Here is a 24,671-nt window from a genome sequence, read left to right on the forward strand (position 1 = left end):
TTTAAGTTTTTTCCAAAATCTAAGTTTAAAGTTGAATGTTCCTGTCTCTGGTGTTTGAGTCTGGCAGCTCAGTAATTCAGGTGCAGATTCTGAACTGTTACAATTTTGCAACATTTAGTTGATACATTTCTCAGCAGCATCTCTGGAGTATTAGCAACAATTGTATCAATTCTAACAGCTGCCTGTAATGAAACCCAGAGATTCTGCTCAGCAGGGACAAAGATAAGAAATGTATCAACTAAATGTATCAATTTAGAACAGTTTACAGGATCGGCGACCCCCCCTCCCAGAGCTGCTTCAGAAGGAGAGAAATTACACTTTATACTTCAATATTAGAAAAACCGTGACACATAGAAAATAGAAAGTCATTGGAAAAAGTCGTTATTTCTGGTGATCTATCTGATAACAACTAGTTGTTTGAAGGTGAACAACCCCTTTAAGGTTATTACAAATTACCTGCAGCTACATTGCCAGTAGCCGGGTGGCAACCCTAATCTTGGGGTTTCCTGCTGTGCGCAAAATGTTTAAGTTTAATTCTGGGAGGAGAGTGGGTAAGTGTGCAGTGAATGTACTGCCTTGTGTCAGTTGTGACAGTGGGAGGGCTCCTAGTTGTGGGCGTGATCGGTAGGTGGGCTGGAGCCGTGTTTTGTGCAATAGGGTATGTCTATGGCTTGTAGAGGGTTAGGCCAGTGTTTCTAGGCCACTGTACAGCTTTTTGGTTGCAGTGGGGTTTGGGTAGTGTGTAGGACCCCATAAGTTTGTCTGTTGTCTTGGGCTGCCAGATATGTGTATCAACTGTCAAATTGGAAAGCGTGGGGCCCGCAGGTATGTCTATAACCTTTTGACATTGTATAGGGCCCCTATGTATATGTCTGACTGGGAGGGGGTAGGACATTGTGTCAGGCTTTTAAGTATGTGTTTGATATTTGAGGCAGTGCTTTGGGCACCAAGGTACTTATATTAGGGGGGCTTGGGACGTTGTGTGGGGCCCCCTCTAAATCTCACCCAATACAGCAATGGTTTGCGTTCAGGTTTGTAAGAATAAAACACACATTTAACTTAGCTGAGATTTTTATTAGGTACAAGGAGGCAAATAAAGCCTGCAAAAAATGCTATCAGACAAACTAAATGGATGAATAAGGTTATTGAATTGAGGAGTAAATTGTATCCAAAATAATTTTTTAAATATGTAAATAGTTTTGAAAAAAATTAAGCAAAATTGGGTAAGACCATAAGTTCTATACAGGATGCTGCCACTTTGCAGAGATTTAACTAAATTGGAAAGCTGGGCAGCAAACTGGCAGATGTAGTTCAATGCTAACAAATGCAATGTTATGTACGTTGGTAGAAATAATAAATGTGAGTTGTGCACTGAATAGGAGTGTGTTGGCGGTACTCTAGACAATGTCACTTAGTGGCTAATTAATTGCTGTCTTGCATGAAAAAGGGCATTAACTTGAGGAATGAAACATAGTTTTCCTTTTAAGTTTAGAACTACACGGTGTGCTTCCGCGCATTCTGACGCAATGAGAGGAAACGCAGGCGTCACGTTGGATGCGCTGAATCTAATGTAAGTAATACAGATGTCGTACGTAGAAGCTGATTGCATCCGACACGACACAACTGTCAGATGAAGACACAAGATGCAGCGTTAGCATCTGACAGTCGTTTTGTGTCGGATGCAATCAGCTTCTACGTGCGACATCTGTATTACTTACATTAGATTCAGCGCATCCAACATGATGCCTGCGTTTCCTCTCATCGCGTCGGAACACTCAGAAGCACACCGTGTAGTGCTATCCTTATAGATCCTGGGCAAGGCCTCACTTTAAAGGACAAGGAAGTGGGCTAGAAATGTTGTACATTATGTTTTGGGCTTCTGTACCAGCCCAAGGCAACCACAGCCCTTTAGCAGTAAAGATCTGTGTCTCCAAAGATGGCCCAGTAGCTCCCCATCTTCTTTTCTGCTGATTCACTGCACATGCTCTGTGCTGCTGTTACTTACTGAGCTTAGGGACCAACTTAAGATATACAGAACACATAGAATATAAATGTCAAAGTATAAGGCTGATTAGTAATTAATACAGATAATTACTACATGGCAGCACAGAAAACAGTGCAATTAGTATCAGAATTTACTAATCAGCCCTGCAGCATCAGTTTATATTACAGACAAATCAAATTTTTTGCTGGATAATTTGCAACGACCCCTACGCTTATCTTCTCAACAGCTGCTCAGAGCCCACTGAGCATGTGAGTGTCACAGACACTTTCCAAGATGGTGACCTCCTGTGACAAGTAGGAAGTACTGCTGCTATTGAGAAGCTGAAACTTTAGGCTGGTAAAATAAGTTGAGTATATAAAATATGGCATTAGCCCTATTCATTTTTAGGGTTTAGTTCTCATTTAAGGGGGTTATTTATTAAAGTCTGAATGCCAAAACCAAAAAGTTTTTTTGACTATAAAATCCTATTTTTCAGTAAAAAAAAAAAAGTTTTATTATACCCCGAGGATGGAAATAGTCAGAATCCAAAAATCCGACATCTCAGACCTGCTGAGGTTGTATACTGTAGAAGTCAATGGGAGAAGTCCTGAAGATTCATGCAGAAATCCAAAGATTTAGTGGTTTTCGGGCAAAAATCCAAATTTTCTGACTTTTTTTTTTCTGAACTGGGAACTGTTATTGATAAATAATGGGAAAAACCCATGCAGATTTGGTCGGAGTATATTTCAGAAAATAATGGGATAAATTTGGATTTTGATAACCCCCCTAGATTTGGACCCCAGCCCTTAAGATGGATACTTAGTGGGAGAGAGTGCAGAGACTTGCAACTGGACTGGAATAATGTATAGAGAATTTAAACTATATGGGTAGAATATCATGGTTCGGCTGGGGTAGAGTCCTGCAGCGGGTCGGGTGCCCCGCAAAAACCTGCGGGTATAAGTTCTGGGTGCGGGTATAGACGCTGGTCGGCTGTTCTGAGGGTCGGGCTGTGGGTCTTTTAAATAGCGATTTTTAATCCTTTTTTCTGATCACGTCTACTTCCGATTATATCACTTCCGGTTTACGACAGCACTGATTCTTGATGGTCAGCGAGTCAGGGTTGCGTTTAAGGTACTTGCGGGTCAGGGGTCCAAGCAAGTAAGAATGCAGGTTTGCGGATTGCAGGTCTGCGGGTTCCAAAAAATGGACCCTCGCAGGACTCGTGTCAGTAAATTGAGCTGATGGACGAGTGAGTGTAAGCTTAGTTGTGGTGGCATTATGTAAGAGAGTGGACTACCTTCCAAAAAAATCATTGGGGGTGTCTAATTCATACTCTTAGGTCCCCCCCCCCAACCACCAACTGAAGCTTGCTTTTGGTAGACAGGGAAGGTTAAACAGGCAGAAGTCGCTGGGGAGGTAAAAATGTGCTGCAGAGCTGGTGACCTTGCAGACCCTATATGATCTCCTGTATAGTACTTGCATCACTGCTTATCTGCTGCTGTTTACATTGCAGGAGATGGTTATGAAATGTGCATGGTTTGTTAAGACTCTTTCAAGTGGCAAATGTCCCGCAAATTCACTTGCAGTATACAAAAAAAGGTTCAAGTTTTTTTTTATTAATATGTAAACAAGTGTTACATTTTAAAGGAACAGTAAAGCTCAAACTGACTTGCTCCTGATCACAAGGGCTTTGTTGCTAAAATAAACTCACCAGCGAGACGACTAAACTGGAATTTTCACCAGTGAGGTCTAGTGACAAAAACTGTCAATTTCTGATATATCTGCCCTTTAGTCTATACTGTACTTTGCTGGATACCTTGTCACATGGTAGAATATACTTTTTGTATAAGCACAAGGTCATTTTCTAAATGGAATAAATCTTCCTTCACATTAGAATGCCTTCTAAACTTTCCAGTTACGTTATATTTTATGTAATTAATCACTGACTGATCCATTATCAAAATTTCAGCCTGAGGATTACAGTAAAGCAAAATTCAGTAAAATGCCAATTTTGAATATTGATATTTATAAAAAAAAACACAAAACACCTGAGAACCAATCATTTTTTGCCCTTGTTTTCTCCCTTAAGTAATAATTAAAAAAAAATAAAACAAATAATATTTAATGCAAAAAATATTTGAGAAAGTCATATTTGTATTTGTGGATGCACTGCAATAACTGGCAGCCTCTCTGGAAGGCAACAGACATCCAGTAAATATAAACTGTCCAACAGAGCTTCCTTAGGTTTGGCAGCAAATTCCGGAACTACTGGGTGACAGCTGGCAAATAAGACAGTTGAGTCTTGAGTTAAAGGGGAACTATCATGAAAATTTCATATGAGCTTCATCATACCACAATAAGAAACTTTCTAAACCGTTTCTGAAATAATCAAGTTTATGTTCACTATTCCTCTCTCAGCATCTGTTTCTCTTCATTCAGTCTTCATGCAGCAGATGGGTGTCACTCAGATCCAATATATCTTATAGGGGGGCTCCTTTCCTAGCAGATGAATTAGAGCTCACTCAAATAACTGATTCCAGTACAAACAAAATCTAACAAAATAACAGCCTTTTGCACAAATTCTGCATGTAGAGAGAAAGGATTTCTGGGGATTTTAATAGCGTGAGCTCTAATACATCTTTCTAGGCAAGATATATTGATAAGATATATTGGATCATTCATCTGACACCCAACTCCTGCATGAAGACATAATGAGGAGAAACAGATGCTGAGAGAGGGATAGTGAAGACAAACTTGATTATTTTAGAACGTTTCTTATTGTGGTATGATGAAGCTTATATTAAATTTTCATTTTCACGATACTTCCCCTTTAAGGTGCAGCCTTAACTGTGCTGATTATGCAGCCAATGAAGAGAAGGTGGCATTGGTTGAATATACAGGATTGCAGTTTCTCCTGGGATTTGATTTATCAGGGCAGACAAGCTAGTTCTTACTAGTAACCTATAAAATGGTAGGCTGTAGGTAGTAGCATTGTAGATGATCAGCAGTTTTGTCTTCTTTTTTTTTATTTTAAGTTACAACTTTTTAGATTTTTTATTCTGTAGTTCCAAGCCTTGATATTTAAGGTGGCCATAGACGTGCAGATTTACCTTCACATCGGACGAACGATCGTGTGGTGCCATTTCCCGACCTGCCACTAACCATTCAGATCAAATCAAGTAGTAAAAGAACAGATCAGCCGATGTTCTGCCCCTGACAGCAATAGTATGAAAGTTATGTCTGGCAAAAAGCTAGTGACAGTCTCCTGCTGATATCGTCAGATCGGCAATACATGCAGAGGTATTATCGGTAGCCGATCCGATCATCTCACGAAAAATGACGGCACTCTCCACACACTGCCTGATAATCGTACAAATCAAATCTTTGTGTCTATGGCCAGCTTTAGACTGCTGTCTGGTTGCTAGTGAATAATTACCTTATCAACAGACAGCAGTTAGGAAGCCAGCCGGAGGATGCATAGAAGGACTGGAGAGAGAGAGAGCTAAGCTATAAAAAGAACAACACTGTTACAGCTGTACAACTCACCAGGACAGAAGCAGAATAGAAAGTCCTAGAACTGAAAAGTATAGAAAATTAAAACCAATTGAAAAGTTGCTCAGAACAGACCCATATTTAACATTCTAAAGTTAATTTAAAGGCAAATGTCCGCTTTAAGGGCTATTTTATTTATTATATACTAGTGATGGGCGAATAAATTCGCCTGGCACGAATTCACATAGAATTTCCGCGTTTTGCCGCTGGCGAATAAATTAGTGAAATTTGACAGAGTCAACATTTTTTGGACACAGGTCCAAAAAGTCGCTCACGTCAAAATCTGCGCACGTCAACCCTATTCGGACGCCTGTTGACTTTAACATCACCGTGAGCTTGGACGCGGTAGTCAATTTCCGATTTTGACGGTTTTTCGGGAAAACGTCCGATTTTCACGATTTTTTCATGAAAATGTTAGTGAAACTTTCAGATTTCAAAATTTTTTCGCCGTTTCCCGAATTTTGGGGGACATTTGCAAATTTTTCAGCACGGGAGGAATTCGCCCATCACTATTACATATATGGTGTCCACATTTTCCTTGCAGGATGGGGGGGCACCATTACAAGTCACTTGGACGCCAGATGTAGGACAAGCCTGCCTTTTATAATAAGTACGTTTATAGAGCATTTGTCCCCATTTGTGTGCAAAGCAGAGGAAAAGCAACCCACATTCACTCCTAAAATCCCCATGTTCTGGGCTAAAGCTAAGCCACTAGATGGAGGACAAGGGACTCATGGTAATAGAACTGGCTTAGTGACATGCGGGCCACCTGTGAGCTGGACAGGTTCAGTCGGACTTCTGCATACTATTTGCAGGTCATGGGTGGGTGCAGGTGGAGAGGGCAACCTTACTGTGCCACTATATATAGGCACGCGTCTGCCCTGTCCTGCCCCTTTCATGACATCAGAGATGGGTGGGTCAGGCGAAGAGTCTATAAATAGAAGTGCTTGACTGTTCTTTTTCTTCATTCCCCCTGCTTTATCTCTATAGAAATAGCTCTTATTACCATTAAGCCACACCACACTCATTTATACCAATAAAACAGGGCTGTCCAACTGGAGGGTCTGGGGCTGGATGTGGCCCTCTAGAGGCTTTATATGGCTCAAGGGCTCAGTGAATGACAATCATTTTATAATTATGATAATTAAGATGGTACAGGCCTCAAATTATATTGGAGGTATATAATGATCTGCAAGGACTCTTAAGATGCTTAGATAATTTACTGAGCAATCATCGCGTACCAACTGGTCAGCCCTAGAAGACTAGACATAAACATTTATTGACGGGCTGCAATGGAACAGAGGAAAACCAGACACATAAGTGGATGAATGAAAAGCAAAAATAAAAATAAGAGTTTAATGCAAATGATTTAAGTCTTCTTTGAGAAGAACAGGAATTGTACACATAGCAATGAAATATTCTCTTGTGTATGAGACAGCTGGATCTAACCGCTACCAGTATAAAAGTCAGTGATAAATAAAATCAGTGTAATGACACGTTACATTGTACTGGCAAACAACAACAGCAAGTCGTGCAACTGTCGCCCAAATATCAGCGGCCAGGAACAGCTGCCTCCATCACAATTATGAGTCTTAAGGTGGCCATACACGGGCAGATTAATGCTGCCGATAATGGTCCTTTAGACCGATTCAGCAGCATATCTGCTCGTGTGGGGGCTCCAGACGGGTCCAACTGATCGATATCAGGCCAAAAATCGGGCAGATATCGATCTGTCACGTTTGATCTTTTGTACGATCCAGGATCGCATCGGCTAGTTGATGCAGTCCGGCGACCCGTCGGAGCCCATTCATAGTATCATAATCCCCAGGATCCGCACGGATTCATCCGATATCGCCCAGCCGTTAGTGGGCATATCGGGTCAAGATCCACTCGTTTGTCAACCTTGCCAAACGAGCGGATCTTATAGTGTATGGCCACCTTTATGTTGCGCAGCTGCTAGAAGTCTGTACCCACAGCAACCAATGAGAAGCGTGAGCAGCAAATGCTTACTGTTGATTGGTTACTAGAGGTGATTAGACCTTTAGCAAACGTTGCGCCTTTTATTACATTTCCCCATTTATCCCTATGGTCAGATGCAAATATAGTGCCATGCTTTGGCACGTACACAGGCAGGCTGGGGGGTAAGTCTGGAATCCTTAGTTCTGTGAATAATACTGTGAAGTGTGTAAATCTGATTAAACCCTACAGCAAATGTTGTCCAGTTGTTGATGGCTTTTCCCAGGCTGGTGCTATAGCAGGCCTATGATAGTATGTTTATCTTTCCTTATACCCAGTGTCAGACTGGAATGCCAGGGGCCCACCAGATAGAACGTGGGCCCACTTTCCAAACTATTATTCCTCCTCTCCTCAAGCATCCTCTATATTCTCCTAGTCTTTTATCTCTACATACTATACACTATTCTTGCATTATTAAGCCCCTTAAAGGAGAATTCAACCTTTTAACAAAGAACCCGTACCCCCCCACCTCACGTAGACCCCCTCCCTCCTCCCCCCAGCCTTACAGCCCCCCCCTGTAAATGCCCCATACTTCATACTTACCCCTCGGCGTAGATTCTGGCATCGGAGTTACACGCAGCCATCTTCCGGGTCTTCGGAAACTCACGAAAATTGCAGAAGTGCCGGAAGAAGACGAAGACCCAGAAGATGGCTGCGTGGAACTACGATGCCACAATCTACGCCGAGGGGTAAGTATAAAGTATGGGGTTTCCCGGGGGGGCAGTTAGGCTGGGGGGAGGCGGGAGGGGTATTGAATTCTCCTTTAAGAAATAGGGAATGACTATATAATAGGCTAAATGGTCAAAAGCAAGAGGCCCACTGACACCAGGGCCCACCCGGAGTTTTCCTGGTATCCCGGTGGGCCAGTCCGATATTGCCTATACCTATGGGATCCCATTTCTGAGCTAGTAACACTGCTGGAGACTGATGCCCAGAGTTGACTGGCTCAGATGCAGTGGTGCAGTTATGTGACATCCAGAGCACAGGGGACTGGCACAAGTCTGGTAACACAATTAGGGAAAAACATTATACGGATGCTGTATCTTGGGGCTTGTACAGCAGTCCAATATTAAGCATGAATGACTGCTCAATTTGGAACTTCAGCCACCAGTTCCGTTGTAGGTCAGTGTGTGTAACGGACAAATACAGAGTATGAGTCAAAGGAAAGACACTGCTTCAACTATATGGCTCTGTAGGCTTGGATTTCTTCTTCCAGAGTAGCATTATATACAGTTCTACTGACATTCACATTTCCTTCCCCACGTTACACTGTTAGAAAGTGGAGGCTGCATTAAATAAGAGAGAGCGTTGCCGGGGCGAGGGCGCAGAATGCTGGTTAGGAATGAACAAGGTATTTATCCACCGTAGAGTAAAAATGTCTTTTCAACTACGCCGGACGCAAGGCAGTTATGACAAAGTGCATGAAAGGAACCTGCCGGCAAACGGCTGAATATTTAGCCAATTCCCACAGACTGACTCGTGACACATTCAGCATTAATCTAAGGACATGTACATTAGTAGGCAACAAAATACGTCTGTATGGAACAGGACAATCTTCCTATCACTTGCATTGTCTATACATTGAAAACCTAGTAAAATTCTAAGACCCTCAAATTGCAGTCCTAGAACAGCTCCACGGCGATTCCATATTTACCTTAACATTATATTAATATTTACATATTTAAAATAGAAGCATAATATTTTACATTTAAGACATCTCTAAATGGAAAAAAATCTAGTTTTTTTAGTCAAATTCCTGTTTTTATCCCCCCCCCCCTGCAGGGCTAGCAAGGCTCATTACCCCTACCTGTGCCGCCCATACAGAAGGTGATCATGGCACCTTTATATATATATATCGAAGCAGTTGCATTAAGTTAAAGGACAAACAGTAAACCCAGAGCTGCAAATCAAAATGAGATTAAAAAAAAGCAGGAGAAAGAAAACCCTGCTACAGAACCTGGATCAAGTATAAGACACGGAGGTTGCATTAGCAGAGCATTGCACTTATACTGTTATTCCGCGGGGAGGGGGCAGCTTACGTCCAGTGATTTAATACTACTTAGCACAATGTTCCCTTTCAGAAAAGAATGCAGAGATAGAGAGTGGGACTCACTAGACATTATTCTAGGAAGATAATACACGTTTGAGACTAGCATCAGGCATCAGTATTACACATGAAAAACAAACAGAAGAGCAAGTCCCTTGAGTGGAGTCTGGGAGCAGGGTTACATGTTGTACGCCACATAGATTGGATCCAACTGGTCCGCTAAGAAACTGTCCCTCAGGTGCATCCGTTGTTTCTCTCCTCGGGAATTGATGGGTATCACTCCAGGGTCCACCACCACCACCACTCCCACAATCAAGTAATGCTCTTCCAGCACCACGTTGGTCACCAGAGGAACCAAGTCCAGAGCCTCCTGTTCTGATCCGCACAGCTCCACCACCACTACCAGCAGGTTGGTCCATGTGAAAACAGCACTGCATATAGACAGGGAACAACATTATACACAGGCAGGGGCTTCTTTTTTTTTACAAATAAAGTATAAATGGCTGCGTATAGGAATTGTATGGCAGAGGGACCGATGCTGAGTATCTTGGGATAAAATCATTTCCAGGAAAGCAAATACCCCTTCTACAGATTAAAGAGTCAAAATTCATGATAACTAACTGCATTTAGGTACCTGAGGTTCTGGCAAGAATTTTGTGCAATAGCTATTTGTACGACATCTCTGTATAGGCAGTCAGCCAACATTGCCTGGTCGTGCTTCTATAACACGAGGTTACAACAGCGATCCCCAAACTGTGGGACTGACCCCGTTGAGGAAACCCGGGCAGTGGCTGAGAGGGGCACTCAGTCTTGTCGAGGTGAGAGATGAGGAGAATGCTTATATGCTTTATTAGATACTTTCTTGAAACTCGCCATGAAAATCAGAGTGGGATATGAGGGGGCACAATTTATTTGCAGTTTTATATATTGCTGGAACTATGGCTGATAAACTACATCTGCATATAAAGTCCAAAAAATCCTCTATAGTCATGCTTCATCAAAAATATATATTTATTGGAGCCTAACACTTTTCATGCTTACCCAGCAGTCAGACTAAGTGCTGGGTAAGCATGAAACACGTTAGGCTCCATGTGGGGTAATGTTGTATTTTAGATGTTTCAATAAATATATATTTTTATTTTTTTGACTTTATATGTATTACCTCTGTTTGGTCACTAGTAGTCTCTGTCATGCTTCGTGTAATCAAGACTGGTTTTAGTCCCTATAGCCAATATAAATATTTTTCAAACTACATCTGCAACCTTGTTAAAGGGGAGCTATCACGAAAACAAAATTTTAATATAAACTTCATCCCACTGAAATAAGACATTTTCTAAAAACAATCGATTAAAAATTCTGTATTGTTTATGAAATAAGCAAGTTACTCCTCGTTATCTCACTCTTCATAACCTGTCACTCTTCAAGCTGAGGTCTGGGTCAAGTTTTGATTGACAGGTAGGTCGAACACTTCTTTTAGGGGGGGCTCACTTTCTTAGCAGAATAACTCAATTAACCAACTATAGCACAAACAAAAGGTAACAAAATAACAGACTCTGGCAAATAACCTGCACACAGAGAAACAGGATTTTCATCAGAACCGGTTAAGTGAGCACCTGGGTTAAGGGTGCAACCCCCTCCCCCAAAGGAAGCATTAGATCTAACTGTCAATCAAAAACTGACTCCACCTACAGCATGAAAAGAGACAGGTTGCTCAGAGGGCAGAGTAACTTGATTATTTCATAAATGGTACAGAATTTGTAATTGATAATATTTAGAAAGTTTCTTATTTCAGCAAGATAAAGCTTATATTACGTTTTCATTTTTGCGATAGATCCCCTTTAACCTGACAATGATCTTCCATAAGGGAAAGAACTGTATATCAGCCACGAAAGCTGAGCAATAAGCTGGAATATAGAGGGGTGCTTTGCCGAGTATTTAGGAAGAAATATCATACATGAGACTCTGGGCCTCTGTCACTGGGTCTTACTGACCACGTGTTTCACATTTTCTGGCAGGAATATTACATACCACTCGGCGATACTCCGGTGTATGCGTGAAACTGAAGTCTCAATGTCTATTGGATGATACCGAAGCCCTCTCAGCTCAAGCGTTTCATCTAGTGCTCCAACCACAAACAGCGCATCATGCCGCTCTGTAAGAAAGCCACAAAAACACAATACCCATCAGTTGCAAAGGAATGTTTTACTAACGTTCAGCCGCTTCATTCGAGGGCACGAGCCAATCCGTTTTATCTGAGAAACTCTTTCCTATTCTCTAAGAAGCTTTCGTTTTTGCAGTAACGTCCGTGTCAGTGGCCACATAGTTCTCATTAGAGTGCAAATATAGTTTTAATATTGGTTGTGGTTTGTGACACTGCAGAGCAGAAAAGAAAGTCGGCTTTGGTACAGGGCAAACGATACAAAAACCTTATGAAACTAAAGTGCAAACCTGATGGGTGCACCCTTGTTTATTTTGTGGGACCTCTGGTGGGGAGCCCAACACAAAGCTATTAAACAGCATCTAGTAAAAGGATATCTCAGTTGAATTGACAATGGCAGGGCATTATTTATGTCTGGGGGTTTGCTTTGTGCTGTTAAAGATCTCTCTCATCACTGAACTAAAGTCAATTCAACTGAAGGGACAATGGAGTCGAGGGAGAAACAATCACAATAAAACCCAATAAATGCATATACTCCACTTATATCATGAGCAGTCAGTTTCATGCAAAGCAGATACAGTTAGATCAGAGCCGGGCCAAGGTATTTTGGCACCCTAGGCAAGAGCTTGAATAAGTGCCCCCCACCCGGTGGTCCTGCATTACCATTTCCCACCTTACCATTCATATTGTACCCTGTACCTGTGCCAGCAGCCATCATGTTGCCCCATGTACCTGTGCCAGCACCTATCATAGTGCCCCCCTTTGTACCTGTGCCAGCAGCAGCCAAAAAATCCATCATATTGCCCCCAAATATGTACCTGTGCCAGCAGCAGCCAAAAATCCATCATATTGCCCCTAATAATCTGTTTACCTGTGCTAGAAGCTGCCAAGAGCGAGGTGGGGGTTGAAACAAGCAGTTTATAAAATTGAAAACTATTAAAGGCCAAGCAAACCAGTGTTTAAAAAAAAATAAATAAAAAAAAAAGATCCCCTTAAAAGTGTGCCCCCCACATGATTGCGCCCTAGGCTGTCGCCTACCCTGCCTACCCCTAGTTCCGGCCCTGAGTTAGATGTGTCCCCATGGAAACAAGCCTTGCTAATCATGCAGAAAATATAATCATCTTAATAAAACTGGGGCAACTCAGCATTAAACTAGGACACACATTCACTGAAAGGAGCATGAGGAGCATGAGGAGCTAACTGTACCAAAGCTTCTCTTTTACCCTGGAACAGTTATTCGGGTTACATAATGGCAATCCAATATGAGCCCCTTTGCTTACAGCTTGGCCAACTTCACAATGGGCCACAACAGAACATTACACAACAGACACATCAGGCTCAAAAGTGAGAACACACATTTACAGGGACAGTTTAGCAATAACAACTCCCTACCACTGCTACATAATGTTCTACCTGAAACTGTAACTGTGATATTGTTAGACCCCCTTTGTGCAATTATGCATTGTGCAAACATTATAATACCTGTACCCATTACCTATACTGCCTTACAATAAAGCAGTGAATCACTGATTGTTCCCCGCTGCAGTATCGCACAATGAAAGAAGAAGACACTTCAGCTTACCTCCTTTTGCATCAGTCAATTCTGTCCTGCGGACAAAGCCAAGATACCCAGTTTTGGCCCAAAGTGTCTGTGTGTCCCCAAAGCTAAGCTTGGTATTGAAATGATCAGCCTGTAGAGTCTCACTATCATATATTGTGTAGTATCCACTGGCTGAGTGGGAGCTGTTCACCCATATCTGCAATAATAAACACAACATAAGTCAATAAAAAGTCTGTATAAAGTGCAGCCAAGTTAAGAACACACACATTTAAATCTAGCTTTGCAATTTCTAAGAAATTGTACCCATTTGTGCTTTAATAAGCACACGCCAATCTTGCACCTACCTTATGTACATTACCACTGGTATTTAGAACATGCACACACCAGCTTTCCCACCTAGAATTATTTATTGGTGCAGAACAGCAATTCTAGTTGTTATAAACAGTATTGTTACTATTACGGGGTTACTAATTAAAGTATGCTAAAAACTTTTGAGATTTATTATACCCTGAGGCTGCAAAAAGTCAGAATCCGAAAATATACCATCTTCAACCTATCGAGGTCCTGTACAAGTCAATGGCAGAGGTCCTTTTTGTAGTTTGAAGATATTATCGTCTGTGCTGGGTTTTCATACGATAATCCAAACATTTTGGGCTTTTCCGGTTTCACCAAAAATTCTGACTTTTCGGGCGTCAAATCAGCAAAATTTGGATTTTTTGCGAGACCATCAGAGAAAGTTGCGATTTTTGTTGATGAGATTTTTTAAAGATAAAAAAGAGTAATTTGTGGGTTCTAGTTTGGTCTGATTTATTTTACTAATCAGAAAAATTCTGATTTTAGTAAATAACCCCTTTCGTGTCTGCTATAAAGGAACAACAAAACTTAAAAAGGAGAAGGAAAGGCTTGGTGCACTTGGGGTTGCCAAATGTTAGGCACCCCCAAGTGATTGTATTGACTTACCTGAAACCTCGGGCTGATGCTCCTATCAGCAGAAAACTGCACCGGCCGGGGTTATACCAGTGAGCACCACAAAGTGATCTTCTTCCGCCATCCTCTTTCTTTGCGCGCGTGTACATGCACAGTAGAACGGGAAGCTGAACTTTAACTAAAAAGTCACCTATTTCGTTCAACTGCACATGCGTTTGCCCCAAGAAATTTGAAGAAAGAAGCGGGTCGCTCACTGGAATAACCCCGGCCGGTGCAGTTTTCTTCTAATAGGAGCATCGGCCCTGGATTTCAGGTAAGTCAATACAATCACTTGGGGTGCCTAACATTTGGTACCCCAAGTGCACCAAGCCTTTCATTCTCCTTTGAAGGAGAATTCAACCCCCTATAGTGATAAGTCCCCACTTGCCCATCTCCTGCTAAGTGTTACCCCAGAATTGTGTCCCTTGTAGGATTACTGACAGCACTTGCAGAGTGAGCACAGCTGAGCTCATGGGCGCCATCTTCCGGTGCTTCGGTAATCTTCAGGTCTTCTTCCGGCGCATGCGCAGTTGTCGCAAACCAGAAGATTGCGCCAACTGAACACGGGCCAATACAGCGCTCACTTTATGAAGATTACCGAAGATGGCGCCCGTGAGCTCCGCTGCGCTCACTCTGCATGTGTGGTCAGTAATCCTACAGGGGACACAATTCTGGTGTCACACATAGCAGGGGGGGAGGCAGGGAGGGGGGCCAATTTATCACCGTGGGGGGTTTAATTCTGCTTTAAAGCACTGGGGTGAGGGGGGCTGATGGGTAACAGCCTGTACATCTATATAAAATAAAAAGCACCAGCATGAAATACAGGGTAGAGCTGCCATCTTTCTGTCCTAGGTTTTTTTGTGCAGGCTTAGGCAAGGCACATGTGCACTTTAGTAATTCTAGTCCGTCCTGTACAGAGCATGCACTCACCTCAAGTCTGTGCAAGGAATGCCTGGGACAGCAGGCTCCATAGCCATGGGGCCTGGACAGTGGATGCGATGTATGGTAGTCCCCTACCTCAGCCACATCTTCTTTAACTTGATCGCCCACCGAAATGAGCAGGTGGGCAACAAAGTCACAGAGGATAAAAGGGGCTGCAAGAAGTTACATGCTGAGCCTCCCCTCCCAAGACTTTTGTTTGGGGGGCCTGGGGTTCATGCACTTTACACCACTGACCTGGGAAATTTGGATGTGATGTCGCTCTTCACTGACAAGTACTACAAGCTCAGAACAATCATATTTTTTTCTCTTTAAAACAAGCTCGCACAACCCAGTGATGTGAGATTTGCTTGCCTTCAACTTATGAATACAGATATGATATGGTTATGTCACTTTCTCTCTTTGATCAAAGGATTTTGCCCCCAGTAGCTCTGCTAGTAACAGGAACTATAGATGAAGGATTCAAATGTCTTTAAATTCTTGTAAAACAAAATATAATAAGTGTATTTAAGTAGATTTAGACAAATTTAAGTAAAAGCACAATGTACCTCTCCAAGGTGGGAATCTCCCAATGGTCCTTTGGTCTCTGGATTAACAATGATAACGGTGACACCAGGTAAAATCTGAAATACAAACAAATTCATTTACATTGAAATTCTCCTCATTACGTCCTGACCAACACTAACCTTTGTATGGTTGCTCTATGCATGTGAAACATATACAGTATCATGAAACATCCACATTAAGATCTCATCAAGGTACTGAATTACCTTTCCAGATTCCAATAAGAGCAAACTCTGCGGAGATCCCCTCTCCACCAGACGCACCCTGAATCATACAGGAAAGAGAATTCTCTGTTAGTATTTATTTAAGAAAAAAGAAAGATGAAACCTGTATCTAATCAGTGTTTTTACTGTACAACCTTGCACACCATCTATCACTTGCACACAGGCAAAAAAATAGATATTAGGGCTCATTTACAAAAATACAGAAATAAACTGCCATGGGTTGTGTCCAAATTCCCCATTTTTTCACAGGATTCTTTGCAAGATTTGTGTATGGAATATATGCAGTACAATTGTGCCTGCTGTAGGGGGCTGCATATGGATGTCCATGTACACGTTCCTTACTTGCACATCATTTCCCAAACACATATAGGAGCAGCTGTAAGATTATAGTTCACTGGGAACCCTGCACTCAGCACCTGCTCAATGCAAGGGTTAATCACAGGTTTCCTTGTGCTTCAGAGAGCTGCCCCAGCACCTTGCACCATATACACTAACAAAGGTGCAACTGGCATAGAGTACACTTACACTGTACAGATATGGGACCTGTTATGCAGAATGCTTGGGACCTGTGGTTTTCTAAATTTTTCCATAATTTAGATCTTCATAACTTTAAAGGAGAAGGAAAGCCAAAAAATGACTTAAGCTGTAAGTGTTGCCTATAAATAGTAGATATAAGTACCAGCAAGCAATCTCCCATTAGATTTTCACTCAATCTTTTAGCTGCAATCGTTTTTTAAAAAAGTGTAAGCATGTATGAAATAGCATACCTTTGTTTCTGTCCACAAATGCTTCTGAATAGGGCACACGCATGCGCAATCGTTTGCATCCGTGCCTTGCGCATGCGCACTAGAATCATTTTTCTTCTATGTGCAGCGATGACGATGCGGTCACATGACACCTCCGCTCGTCATCGCTAAGGAGCTGAGATCAAACATGCGCATTAACAACAGAGCGCAGGGCGGAAGTGACGCGCCTATTTGAATATGGCCGCGCCAAACTGTTACAAGCGCCATAACTTCGGAGTGTTAGTGCTCAGATGCAGCAGTGTAATGCAAGTTTTTACCACATCGTTTCAGGAGGGGGCCTGGTGGGACAGGCAATAAAGTAGGATTCAATTTTTTACTTTCCTTCTCCTTTAAGGGATTCTGTCATGATTTTTAACAACAGGCTGTAGTTTCAGCTACTCAATGTAACTGAATGGGTCGCAGTGGGACCTGGATTTTACTATTGAGTGCTGTTCTTAGATCTACCAGGCAGCTGTTATCTTGTGTTAGGGAGCTGTTATCTGGTTACCTTCCCATTGTTCTGTTGTTAGGCTGCTGGGGGGGAAGGGAGGGGGTGATATCACTCCAACTTGCAGTACAGCAGTAAAGAGTGACTGAAGTTTATCAGAGCACAAGTCACATGACTGGGGACAGCTGGGAAATGCACAATATGTCTAGCCCCATGTCAGATTTCAAAATTAAATATAAAAAAAATCTGTTTACTCTTTTGAAAAATGGATTTCAGTGCAAAATTCTGCTGGAGCAGCACTATTAACTGATGCTTTTAACATGTTTTCCCATGATAGTATAGTCTACTAGAAAATCATGTAAACATTAAATAAACCCAACAAGCAGGGTTTGTGTCCAATAAGGATTAATTATATCTCAGCTGGGATCATGTACAAGGTACTGTTTTATTATTACAGTGAAAAAGGAAATTCTTTTTAAAAATGTGGATTATTTGGATAAAATGGAGTCTATGGGAGACGGTCTTTTCATAATTCAAAATTTTCTGGGGACCAGGTTTCCCGATAATGGATCCCATACCTGCACTAGAGAACACAAAAGCAATAACAATGAAATGCAACCTCCTTGCTGGTAGCTATGGTAACCGATTCTACAAAACTGCAGTAGAAAATCCAGCAGAAATTGCGAAGATTATTGCAGGATACAACTACAGAAATTTTGGCGTTTGACTTCCTGTTGAATGGATAAATCTGTTTACTTAAAGGAAAACTATATCCAAAGTAGGTGTCTATAAAAAGATACTGTATAAAACAGCTCATATGTAAAACCCTGCTTCATGTAAATAAACCATTTTCATAATAATATACTTTTCTAGTAGTATGTGCCATTGGGTAATCATAAATAGAAAATTGCCATTTTAAAAAATAAGGGATCGTAGGATTCACTGGTCACACAAACATATCAACAAACCATACATGTTAGGTCACATGAGCCAATTAACAGACAGAGTTCTGTCTTTTACTTCCACACTTCCTGTTACAGTTAGAGTTGAAGTATTTCTGGTCAGGTGATCTCTGAGACAGCACAGAGACCATCACGAAATGGTGGCTCAAGGCAAGAGATGTAAAAGGGCAATATTTACTTAAATATATATTCCAGTTTGATAAGATTCTTTAATATGCCACTTAATATGATGTAAATATCCGTTGCTTAAGTGTTCATTTTGGGGGCTTAGTTTTCCTTTAACATTGGAAAAAACGAGGGTGGATTATTGTTAGAAAAATTATATGCAGATGATTGACAACAAGATTAGCTGAAGTAGAGAAGGGCAAAACAACTGAACTGTCAGAATCTGCCCCACATCTTTCTCCTCTAGCATCAGGGTCAATGACAGAGCTTCACTCCCTGTCATTTGTCACACAGTTAGAAAAAGCAAGAATCTCTTGAACTATCTTTGGATTTAGCACTCTGACTTCCTGGGATTTCTGAATGATATTAGAAAACAACTAAGCTAAAGTTAGCATCTGAGCACAGATACCGGGCTCTTTCTGATAAATGCTTGTATCCATATATTTATTTATTAATAATCATATTACCTGTCATGCCGGAGGGATTTCAGATCCACGTACACAGTTGTAGGATCTGGCCCTGAGGTTCCCTGTGGATGACACAAGAAGGAATATATTGTTATATCATGATATATCTCATCTTCAGTAACAGAAAGTTGATGTATGTATATGCACTCTACACACACGATGAACGATCGCCACACACCGGGCAGCTCGTCCAAATGCAACTAAAGGTGGCCATAGACGCACCATTAATATCGTAAAAAACTAATTTTCGTACGATATTCGGTGTGTGTATGGTGGGAGACGATATCGATCGATATCGGCAGAAGACTTAGATATCTGTCAGCTCATCGATTGGGCTGGTTGGAAAATCGGCCATTGTTAGTGATAAATCGTCAGATACAGGTAGAATTCTATTGTTTCTACCTGTATATATGATGAATCAGCTTTACACGTGTGCATTGAAACGAACGATCTTTCTTGGAAAGTTCTTTTCCAAGAAAGATCGCAATTGTAACGTCTATGGCCACCTTAACCTGTCTGTATAATCAAACATGCTGTGATTTTCAGGGCTGGCTGTAATCCTACGGCCCTTCCACTTAAGAAAACAGTAGCATTTTGTACAGGTGGAAAAAGGCGCTTTATTATACCATGTGACTGATGGGAAACATAAGTATGATTTTTTTTTTCTTACCTGCAAGCATATAGCGGTATTAACTCTGGATCCAAAGGTTGTGCTCAAAGCACGGGGAGACAGTCCAAGGTCTTTGAAGAGTTTTGAAAAGGAATACGTTAAAGCAACCCTTGGACGTTCTTCTGCGACCACCACACAGGTCCGTACATAGGACAGGTTAATGCCTTTGGTCTAAGGAATACAGAAGAGTTTTTTTCCATTGTTTTGGTTAATACAAAATCTTTGAGTGCGTGTAAAATGTCATTCTGAATATCATGTAGAAGCAATTCCACAAAGTGACAAACAGTAATCATTGAGGTTGTGTGTATTGGTAGGAGTGCCATTGCCCTTTAATTGATTTAGGACAACATTTGCAGAATCTGGCTCAGAACCTCTAGCTACAGCGACGTTTTATGGAACAGAATAAGAAAACTGGTTCCAAATCTAGATCTTTATTGTTCCTTGCCACCAACAGAATTTTCAAGACCAAATTACATGAGCATTAGAGATTGTTTCTGGGTAGCACATAATTAATCTTTGATAGAGTACTTTGTAAAGAAGCGCTCCCATACACAGTCCCAACAAATCGCTCCGTCCCTTCATGTATGCACCAATCACAGCCAGCATTAACAGTTGCTATGGTGATGCTATGTTGTACAGTTGAAACAACGCAGAAGATTGCATGGAGAGCTTAGGGCAGATGGCAGGTGGAGTCTTTGCTCATGTGTATTTGTTCTGGCGCGGCCATGTTGATTGTGTCAATATAAGTAAGATGTTTGTTTTCAAACAAATCTAATAAAGTTTCCATAGTAGAGAAAACAGGGGAATTTTAAAAAAACAAAAACAAGTACAGGCTAAAAGGTACTTTAACATACTGCAAAGTTGCATTAAAGCCTTTCCTTAAAGGGGTATGGTGTAATTTATTTCTGTACAACTAAAACATTAAAAAGATTATGGCTGGAAATGCTGTAATTTATATACTGAACATAATGTACCCACTCAAGAGGTTCAGCAGCCCTATAACAGTAATGATCCATGCCTGCAAAGCTATACAGAGCAGTTCTCCATCTTGGATCATGGTTGATAAGTATTTAGATTTCAAAGGCACTACACATGTTTAGTTTGCTCTCAGCAAAGAAAAAAAAGTAGTAATAGAGGCTGAGGGTACAAGGCTAATGCAGAATCTATGTTTCTATGTTTCCAGTTTCTATGTCCTAAGCAATGGGAATCTGAATGAATTACCACTCTTGCATTGTGAATTTATATTGTACAGTATAATATGAGCTGGTCCCTAAGGACCAGTAACAGTAACTGACAGCAGCCCACAGCATGTGCTGTAAATCAACTAAAAAGAAGATGGGGAGCTACAAGAGGCATCTTCACAGATATTCACTACTACAGGGCTACAAAGACCTTGGGCCGGTAGGGTGTAATATGTCTACACTAAACCTTTGTTTAACTTTTTTGTTCTGCTTTCAGTGGAATGATGAAGCATTTAGTTGTTTCTATTGGCTTACCTTCAGCACCTCAATCTGGCTTCCCAGTCCCTTTGAGCACATCTCCATCACAGAATAAGAACAGAACGTGTCCCTAATTTTATATTGACTCACAGCGGAGAGCCATAAAAATAAGTTGGATTCCAACTCCATAGGAGGAATTAATATAGACTGATGACCAGAATAAACACTGCAAGAGAAAGTCAGGGTAATGAATTAATTGCAAGTAGTGGATACACAAATGATATGCAAGCACACAATCTAACAAGCTAAATCCCTTTCTAATTAAAGGTGGGCCAATAAAGTGGTCGATTCAGCCAGCTGATTGGCCCACGTATGGAACCTGCCGACAGGCCTGCAACTGCATCAGCTCCATATCCCCAGCTGAACGTGAGCATATCGAGGAAAGACCTGCTCTTTTGTTGAAAAATTAGCGGATCTTTAGGCCATGAACAAATATGAGTCTTGCTAAGGAGTGATGATTAGTCACTGCATAATAAAGGTTGCATATTCTTATAATATAATTATTCTTTTTTTAAAACAAATATAACCTACTCACCTACAAAGGCACCAAAGTACAAAGCCAAGCCCACAATAAGGATCAAGACAAATGGCGATCTGGCGAGTAGAGTACAGCTCACACTGCAGTTTTATGGACCGGCAAAGTGCACTCACTGATCCATGAGACATCTAGAACACAGAAATGCCTGTTTAATGTAGAGGCCCATTTTGTGATTGTGTATGAGAGCGTGAGAATTAGATAACCATCCAGAACTGTACGTCTGAGACCCTACACATGATACTGACCTTAACCCCCGTAAGCATGCCAGTCGTGCTCACACTAAAGTCCAGGTAAGCCAGCATTTCAGGCGTAGGCGGTTTATACAACTGCGGTAGCCGCTTCCTGGGCAAATCATCTGAAAGGACATCATATTATTATCTTAAGTTCAGAACAGGTTCACATACTAAGTGATTTCTCAACTGGCTCTTGGTAGTTTCTGCTGCAGCTTAAAATTATTTATTTTTCCTCAGTCTAAAATTTCAACTTCCTTACAGGTCCCACATCTCTATGTCAATGCTCCACATGTTCTAATAGCTACTAAAAGAAGTATATTTACTAACCATGGTATTCGCTAGGGATAAAAGAATCCAAATCCTTAAAATCACGTGACACCTTGTCACAAAATAAGGAAAAGATTTTTTGCAGCGCACAAAGGATTCGGGGGTTCGGCAGAATCCAAAATAGTGGATTTAGTGCATCCCTAGTATTTGCACAAACCTGATCTGATAATAGCATTATATTTCTGTGGCCAGTTCTTGGCAGCACTGCAACACAACTATTAACAGAACACTTTGGAGCTTAGGACGGAGACCCCTGAGTAATGAGTCCTCAGGCAGGCGCATATCCCGCCTACCACTAGTTTCAGCCCTGGCTCTATGAGCTTAATGTGGCTGCTTGTTGGCTCTGGCTGTTGTCAATCTGTGTATTTTAGAAGGCTGAGAGAAGCAGATATGCTCCATGTTCCTGCTACATTGATTTGAATTCAAACAGTCTGTGTATGGTCACACACAGCAGAGATGCAGCTGAGGTTAGTAACTGGGCTGACCTGCTTCTCTCAGCCTGCAAAAATACACAGGCTGGTAACAGCTGGAGCCAACTGCATGTGTGCCCATAGCCTTAGGCTAACCAATGCTGAAAAAATTATATTGCTGATTTCAGAAATAATGTGTTCATTCAGAATATTGATTTAGGCTATGGACACAGGCTTTTTTCAGCGGCTGTTTTCAGCCTGATTAATTTTGCAGGCTGAGAGAAGCAGATCTGCTCAGTGCCCCTGCTCCATTGATTCCAATCTGTGCAGTCACCCACAGGCTGAGATCAGCCCAAATACGCAGGCTGACAACAGCTGCTGAAAACAGCCTGTGTGACCATAGCCTAAATAAAGTATCTTATTCTGAATGAACAGATTATTTCTGAAATCAGCAATTTAATTTTTCAGCATTGGATAGAGAAGGAATCAGAACTTACCGGTGTCGATGATTGTCGGCCAAGTTTTCACATCCACAGTTGCTGCTGCTTCTTTGGACCTGAGCAATCTCAGCAATGCCTGTGTTGTGAGAATGCAGGCAGCTTTGCTAACCTACAAAAAGAAGAAGAAATATTTCATAGGTGGGAACAATAGAAAAGGAACCTAAGCAACACAAGTCCAAGGATAGAAAAAATGGAACGCTCACTATGAAAAACAGCCATCAATTCAGCAGAAAATGTGTACAAAACATAAAACCTTAATGGGGTAGATCACCTTTCATTTATCTTGTATTATGTTATACAAGGCGTATTCTTATTCAGTTGTTGAAATAGTTTTCAGGTTATTCAGGTTATTTAAAAAAAAAAAAAAAAAAAGGTTGAACTTGATGGACGTGTTTCTTTTTTCAACCTTACTTACTATGTTACTATGTTATGTGCCTTTCTCCTCTGCCTCTTTCCAGATTTCAAATGGGGGTCACTGATCGCTCTGTAGAGCTTAAAATTGTTGTCACCTTATATTACTTATCTTTATATTTAGGCCTCTCTTATTCATCTTCCAGTTTCTCATTCAAACTATCGATTTGGTTTGGGATTTGGCCAGGATTCTTAATTCTATACATTCCTAATTTCCATATACATATTAGGGGTGGGGAGGGAAATTTGTGACTGTTTGTCACAAAACAAGGAAGTAAAAAATGTTTTCCACTTCCCACCCCTAATTTGCATATGCAAATTAGGATTCAGTTCAGTATTCGGCCGAATCTTTCACAAAGGATTCGGTCGAATCCAAAATAGTGGATTCGGTGCATCCCTAATTCAAACCCTAGCAACCAGATAGCTGCTGAAATTCCAAACTGGAGAGATGCTGAACTAAAAAAACTAAGTAATTAAAAAAACACAACAAAAACTAAACATGAAGGCTAACTGCAAATTGTTTAATTTAATCTAAATTTAAAGTGAACAACCCCTTTAAGGGTAAGGTCACACTGGGCGTTTCGGGGAGATTTAGTCGCCTGGCGACTAATCGCCTTGTCTTTGCGGCGACCAATCTCCCAGAACGCCTTCCCTCACTCTTGCACTGGCTACAATGAAAAATCGCTGGCACTAAGCACACACGTCGATTAGTTTTCCAAAATCGCTTGAAGCTGCCTCACGAGGAAGTGAGGGGAAGGCGTTCAGGGAGATTGGTCGCCAGAAATGCGAGTGGATTAGTCGCCAGGCGACTAAATCTCCCTGAAACGCCCAGTGTGACCTTACCCTAAAAAACAGCTGATTACCGCACAGATTAAAAAGTGCCCTTTTTTCATTTACTCTACTATAACTGAAATAGGGAGGCTGCAGACTAATAACTTTCTAGCATTATTCAGCAAATATACTTGATCCAGCAATCTTTCAGTCTCAGGACTGGCTTCAAGGTTTTACAGGCCAATAGATGACATAAAAAATAAACAAGGTTTGTGACTTACATCTACAATCATTCGTACTGTAGGTAAGGTGGCGGTGAGGTTCTGTGCGTGAGGCGGCCGGACAGTTACAGGAATACAACCAGCGTACAGACAGCCATAGAATGCAGCTATCAACTCAATTCCTGGAAATAAATAGACAAACATTGGCAATGGCAGTGCAAAAACTGATGGATAATAAAGCTGTTGTTAAACA

At 41.3% G+C, this 24,671-nt stretch overlaps 1 protein-coding gene across 3 annotated transcripts in view; it reads right to left on the reverse strand.

Annotated features, from left to right (window-relative positions):
* Positions 1–9,046: 9,046 nt before the first annotated feature.
* Positions 9,047–24,671, reverse strand: part of LOC108709000 (disco-interacting protein 2 homolog B) — a 134,305-nt gene continuing 118,680 nt past the window's right edge. For all 3 annotated transcript variants that reach the window (XM_041584457.1, XM_041584456.1, XM_041584459.1), the window contains 12 exons: positions 24,479–24,600; positions 23,013–23,124; positions 21,791–21,900; positions 21,543–21,673; positions 21,005–21,173; positions 19,509–19,679; positions 18,839–18,900; positions 15,994–16,051; positions 15,772–15,846; positions 13,340–13,514; positions 11,628–11,751; positions 9,047–10,030 (listed from right to left, as the gene is read on the reverse strand). In XM_041584457.1, the coding sequence (XP_041440391.1) occupies positions 9,778–10,030; positions 11,628–11,751; positions 13,340–13,514; positions 15,772–15,846; positions 15,994–16,051; positions 18,839–18,900; positions 19,509–19,679; positions 21,005–21,173; positions 21,543–21,673; positions 21,791–21,900; positions 23,013–23,124; positions 24,479–24,600 (1,562 nt within the window). In that variant the 3' untranslated portion in view covers positions 9,047–9,777. The remainder of the gene's footprint in view (positions 10,031–11,627; positions 11,752–13,339; positions 13,515–15,771; positions 15,847–15,993; positions 16,052–18,838; positions 18,901–19,508; positions 19,680–21,004; positions 21,174–21,542; positions 21,674–21,790; positions 21,901–23,012; positions 23,125–24,478; positions 24,601–24,671) is intronic.

This window comes from Xenopus laevis, chromosome 2S, assembly GCF_017654675.1.
Source record: "Xenopus laevis strain J_2021 chromosome 2S, Xenopus_laevis_v10.1, whole genome shotgun sequence".
Classification (NCBI taxonomy): Eukaryota; Metazoa; Chordata; class Amphibia; order Anura; family Pipidae; genus Xenopus; species Xenopus laevis.